The 6,367-nt window shown below is 40.7% G+C and overlaps 1 protein-coding gene across 1 annotated transcript in view; it reads right to left on the reverse strand.

Annotated features, from left to right (window-relative positions):
- The window catches only part of LOC106532594 (DNA (cytosine-5)-methyltransferase 3B), a gene marked incomplete at its 5' end in the record, with an annotated part of 41,235 nt that overhangs the window by 2,358 nt on the left and 32,510 nt on the right, over window positions 1–6,367 (reverse strand). The window contains 4 exon segments of the mRNA XM_014028700.1: window positions 1,857–1,975; window positions 2,047–2,116; window positions 5,133–5,218; window positions 5,512–5,660. Coding sequence (XP_013884154.1) covers window positions 1,857–1,975; window positions 2,047–2,116; window positions 5,133–5,218; window positions 5,512–5,660 — 424 coding nt within the window.

The following is a 6,367-nucleotide window of genomic DNA, read 5'->3' on the forward strand; positions in this document are numbered from 1 at the left end:
TCGATTAATCCTTGCAGCCCTAGATGGGTTCTTCTTTAATGAAACATTTCATCTCTCCTCCAAGAGACTTCTTCAGTCTGATGAGTTTCAGGTGAACTGGAAAACTTTAAAATCCAATGGAAATGTGAAAACTTTTAAAATCCAAGCCCTTATTTTGAAGGGAAGATACTAGTTTCCTGCTCCCCGTGCTTTCGTTTCCCGTCACAAATCAAATCCATCATGTAACCAGAATGCATCGCTTTAGTTTTCCAATAAACAGTTTTAAAATTACTTTATTGATGCTTCTTTAATGAAAAACCTACAACAAACAAAAGAAAAAGACAAAGAAGCAGCCGAACTAGCAATCCTCAACAACTTTTTAAAGAAACAGCCGAACTAGCAATCCTCAAAAATTATTTAATTTTTAAGCCATGAGGCAAAGTTCTGTTTCAGAAAATCACTTCCAGGGTTCATACACCGCTAGTCGGCAGTATAGTGCATGACTTATTGCCAGCTAGTAAGTGTCAAATTGAAGTGCGCTTTAAAATTAGCTTCCGCTAATTTTTCTATGGCATGAGCACTTTTGAAATTACGGAGCTAAATATTTTCATAATCACTTTAGAAATTGCGGAGCTAATTTTTGTATTAACGCTGCCCACCACCGGACCTAATATTCCTTAAAGTGCCCCCCATACCCGAGTGTTAGACTAAAGGCCTCCAGATACTCCCTCCGAAGCCAAACATTGGATGCGCAGTTATGTGGTTGGTTGTCTGGGGTTTGTTTTCACACACTTTTCACAGCCCCTCAGGCACACCACACTGAGCTCCTGGGGAAACGGGGAACCCCCCCCCCACTGCAGCATACGTCACTGCAGGGGGTTTTCTCTTGGAGTCTACAATGTGGAAAAAATTTGAAATCCGAGACTCGTCACCCGTTATTTACCCACAAACCTGTCCTGATTAAAGCTTCGCAGTTTTTCAGACAGATTCATCCGTACACAACTCTATTTTATCTCCATCCATGAGTTTCTGGCTGCTTGACTGTCTTTATAAATATCTGCCTACAGGTAGCCTACAACAGTCGGCTCTGGAAGTGAGTCGTGTTTTCTTTTATTTTGAAGCGAGTGGTTGAAGTAAAACGCAGCGTCTGAGCGCTTTGAGCACCAACAAACTTCTGACCAGTCACACAGTAAAGTTCTGATGTTTTGGGGGGTAAAATGTTCTGCTGGCCGGCTGTGCCCAAAGTGTCGGCCGAGTCGATGCTGAGATCACAGTGACGTAAGTTTCGTTATAAAACTGCGACAATCCGAGCTGATTTCAGCAGTTAAGAGGGAGTATGAAGCATCTTATTGTATGTTGAGAAGTGACAAAGTTGCAGCTGTTTTGATCAAACCTTGAAAATATTTTTATGCTCGATTTTATGCCACCTGCCTTTGGAGTTTGTGTTGACAAACACTTTCATCTACTACAACTAGTTTTAGTTTAATATCTGTAAAACTGACTGAATTGTAGTCAAGTTTGTGTTTCTAAATCTGATTAGCTGGGGTGGCCATCTTAAATCCGTCTTCTCCAGAAGCTAATCAGTTCTGGACATCCATTCAGTTATTACCTTTTGATAGTTTGAAAATGAGTTATTGGTTCATGAGACATGTTGCTTACTAACAGACAGGCAGTTCCAGTACTGTCCCCCTTTCATGTTGGCAACAGATACAAACTATGAACCACCTGTTGTACAAAGTAAACAAGGTTAGGAGCTACAATAAATGTTATGAGAATTGTGAAAAAGCTCTTGTGGTCCAACGGCACCTGCTGACATAAAGAAAAATACAACACAGAAGAGCCGGATCATGGCAAAGCTTTCAGTAACGAAGTGTTACCTCTCCAGCTCAGTGCACCACAGCACATCCTCCTTCCCATTCATCAACACTGGGAAGTGCTGATCTTTTCCCTGCTTGATGGAGTTGGAGCGAGTGGTGATGGTTCTCACCTTCCCGAACTGAAAAACACACACCGTCATGCACTCACCACTAACTTTACACCAGTCGCTTTAACCTGCAGACTACTGACCTTTGCTACTCGACCGTGTTCCAAACAGTCCTGCAGCTCCAGCTTATTCATCCCAGAAGCACACAAAGGCCTGAAACAGGAAGTGACCACATTACACTTGAAAACATTCAGTTTCCATACAGGGTTGTTCCACAATAGAGTGCAGGGCGGCACGGCTGAGCGGTGGTTCGAGCTGTCGCCTCTCACTGAGAAGGCTGCAGGATCGCCTCCTGGTCGGGAGCCTTTCTGGGTGGATGTTGTACATGCAAGGTTTTCTCCAGGTATTCCAGTGTCAATGTTTGGGAGATAGGTTGGACCCAAAATGCAGACAGGCTCAAAGTAAAAAAAAAAAAACTTTATTAAAACAAAAAGGCATCAGGGTGGCAAAACAAAAACTACAAAGAGCTGGAGCACACGGAGGAAAGCCAGGGTGAGAGCCAAACAATGAACAGATGAGGAAGTGGAGTAAGAGGACCAGTAAAATAGCAGCAGGGTTAAGTGAAAAGTGTGATTACAGAATGCAGACAGGTGTGAGAGAATGAATGACCAGGAAGGACCTGACACACTGAGAATGTAAAACACAGGACAAACACCAGAGGGAGACAGAGCACAAGACAACAGATCCTCACACTGCAGTTCCTCCAACAAACCAACAACAAATGTTAGTTGGGTTCAGGTAAAYGGTAAATGGACTGTACTTATATGTATGTACTTACTCTATCCATCCAGGACACTCAAAGCTCTTCACACTACAATCTGTGTCCTCATTTACCCATTCACACAGCACTCTGTTAGGTCTCTACAAAGCTAACGTGTACAGTCATCTATGGAGACTAATCAGTGCCAATCACATTCATACACTGATGGGACACATCAGAGGCATTAGGGCTGAAGTGTCTTGGCCAAGGACACAACAACTGAGACAGGTGGACGGGGGATCAAACCAGCAACCTTCCGGTTCCAGGACGACTCCCCTTACCACTCTGCCACAGCTGCCCCAAGTTAGGTTCAGCTGGGTTCAGTTAAGTTAAGTTGGTTTTAGTTAAGTTCAATTGGGTTTAGTTAAGTTCAGTTAAGTTAAGTTGGGTTCAGTTAAGTTCAGTTGGGTTCAGTTAAGTTAAGTTAAGTTCAGTTGGGTTCAGTTAAGTTAAGTTAGGTTCAGTTGGGTTTAGTTAAGTTCAGTTGGGTTCAGTTAAGTTAAGTTAGGTTCAGTTGGGTTTAGTTAAGTTCAGTTGGGTTCAATTAAGTTCAGTTGGGTTCAGTTAAGTTAAGTTGGGTTTAGTTAAGTTCAGTTGGGTTCAGTTAAGTTCATTTGGGTTCAGTTAAGTTAAGTTGGGTTTAGTTAAGTTCAGTTGGGTTCAGTTCAGTTCAGTTAGGTTCAGTTGGGTTTACTTAAGTTCAGTTGGGTTTACTTAAGTTCAGTTGGGTTTACTTAAGTTCAGTTGGGTTAAGTTCAGTTAAGTTCAGGTGGGTTAATTTAAGTTCAGTTAAGTTCAGTTGGGTTCAGTTAGGTTCAGTTCAGTTGGGTTCAGTTCAGTTAAGTTCAGATGGGTTCAGTTGGGTCCAGTTGGGTTCAGTTAGTTTCAATTGGGTTCAGCTGGGTTAAGTTCAGTTAAGTTCAATTGGTTCATTTAAGTTCAGTTGGTTCGGTTAAGTTCAGTTAAGTTCAGTTGGGTTATGTTGCGTTCAGTTAAATTCAATTGGTTTCAGTTGGGTTCAGTTGGGTCCAGTTAAGTTCAGTTGGGTTCAGTTAAGTTCAGTTAAGTTCAGCTGGGTTAAGATAAGCTCACTTCAGTTGGGTCCAGTTGGGTTCAGTTCAGTTAAGTTCAGTTCGGTCCAGTTAAGTCCATTTGGGTTCAGTTAAGTTCAGTTAGGTCCAGTTGGGTTCAATTAAGTTCAGTTGGGTCCAGTTGGGTTCAGTTCAGTTCCAGCTGTTCCTGGGTGTGGTTGTGAATRGTTGTGTTCGTCTCTATGTGGCTGTGATGGATTCATGTACTTTGCCTGTCATTCAGTAAATGCTAGAGACAGGCACCAGCTGCCTGCAGCCCAGAAAGGAGAAATGGGTAARGAAAATGGCTGAATGGTTCAAGTGCTAGAGCTGGTTCTTAACAAGAACTAGTCGCTTGACTGGGCATAAAATCAGGGACATAAAGAATCAAGTAGTTTTATTATGTTATGTTTTGAAATGGTTTAATCAGCAAAAACATCTGGGGACTCATGTATGAACGGTGCATACACACAACAGTTTGGTCTGTCATGTTCCACACACACACCACTGGATGTTTCAAAATAAATGTTATATGAAAGTGTGTGGAAATACAGTGGGGGAAATTAGTATTTGATCCTTTGCTGATTTTATAAGTTTGCCCACTTATAAAGACATGAACAGTATTTAATTTTAAGGGTAGGTTCATTTTAACTGAGAGGTGGAATATTTAAAAAAATCCAAAAAAAATCACATTGTATGAATTATATAAATGTATTTGCATTTTGCAGAGAAAAATAAGTATTTCAGATTTATTTCATCCAGTGTTGTTTCCATTTTTCACCAAGATTTTACATTGGTGATGGTRGAGTCTGACCTTCTCCAGCACATCCCAAAGATTCTCACTGGACTCTGTGGAGCCAATCCATGTGTGAAAGTGATGTCTCATGCTCCCWGAACCACTTTTTCACAATAAGAGCCCCATGAGTCCTGGCGTTGTCATCCTGGAATATGGCCGTGCCATCAGGGAAGAAAAATCCATTGATGGAATAACCTGGTCATTCAGTATATTCAGGTCAGCTGACCTCATTCTTTGAGCTCATACTGTTGCTGAACCTGGACCTGAGACCTGACCACACCCCACATCATAGACCTGTTAGATCCAGGTGGACACTTGGTTTTGGCAAGACAGGGTATTTTGGGTAACTTACTTGTTTATGACTGTTTTTATTACAGTGTTTAATATGCTCCATATTCCTGACATTTGTTTTATCATCCAACATTTTATTGTAGTGCTCTCTTCTGGCTGTTCTTATGAAACGAGCAGTAAAATCACATACAGTAGATTCAAAAATGCAAGCTGTTTCTTTGGAACTTTGACTTTGTTTGGATGTTTGCCTACCTGTTCATTCCTGGAAGGTTACCCCAAAAGTACCGGGCACGATGGGCAGCAGAGACCTCGATRGCATCAATCATCACTGGGTTACACTGTGTCAATCACACAGCACTAAATCAGATTATTACTGTCAGAACTTTAAAGCATTTTGAGAAATTTTCACTTGTATTTTTGTCAATTTCAGAAAAATAAAACAACCATTATTACGCAGCCAAAACATCATTACAAATACATTTTTCATGTAGCTGTCTACATGTGACAAATATTTATTTGTGTCAGTATAAAACCGATGCCTTCAGGTACCTTCTCTTGGTCCAGGTGAGACGTAAAAAGTATTGTTTTTTTGAGAGACATGTCTGGTGCTGGTGTACACTGCGCAGCTCACCTCCAGAAATCGGGAGATATCCCTCTTATCGTTGACGCCCATGGCTACTACATTCTCGAACATCCAGAAAAAAGGACGGTCTTCTCCTTCTTTGGGCTTGGCCTCACTCAGGAGGCGGTAAAACTCGAAGAACAACCTCCCTGTACCTTCTGGAGAAATCAAACACCTTCAGAGTTCAGTCACATCAACATCATGGTTTTAAATGCTTCACAGATAAGATTCATTGATTATTGGTATTATTAACATTTATTTTTATGTCTCTTTTCCATTAATAGTGTATAAAATGTCCAGATACATCCCAGAAATCCAAGTAGAAAAATCTAATAAGAGAGTTGAGTAGGTCCTCTGGTCCAGTTCTCCTCTGAGACTTCTTCAGTCTGAAGAGTTTCAGTTAGACTTATAAGCACTGCCTCCACATGGTGCTATGGGACGGCTTTTGTTGTGACTCATCACTATTTAAATGAACTGAAATGAATTATTCTAACCTGAGCACATTGGGCCTCATGCAAGAACCGTTCGTACGCACAGATTTGTTCTTAAGTTGTGCGTACGAGTGATTTAGGAGAACTTGTGGCATTCACCAATGTTTTCGTATTCTAAGATTTTTTTCAGATACGAACAAAATTCACGAGTGGTCCAGATCTGTTGTGCATTTTCTGTGAAGTCAGTCTGCTGTTATCCAGACTGATTGTCTTCACTAATACTTTGTATTTCATTAGTTTGGAGATATTCTGAGTTGAAAATTAATCAGAATCCATAATTAAATTAACAATAGGATATTCTGTTTGAATTGGAATTATAAGTTTAAATGTAATAATATAGACTAAGGATATAAATTGTTTACATTACATTAAAT

Source organism: Austrofundulus limnaeus, unplaced genomic scaffold (assembly GCF_001266775.1).
Source record: "Austrofundulus limnaeus strain Quisiro unplaced genomic scaffold, Austrofundulus_limnaeus-1.0 Scaffold798, whole genome shotgun sequence".
Lineage (NCBI taxonomy): Eukaryota > Metazoa > Chordata > Actinopteri > Cyprinodontiformes > Rivulidae > Austrofundulus > Austrofundulus limnaeus.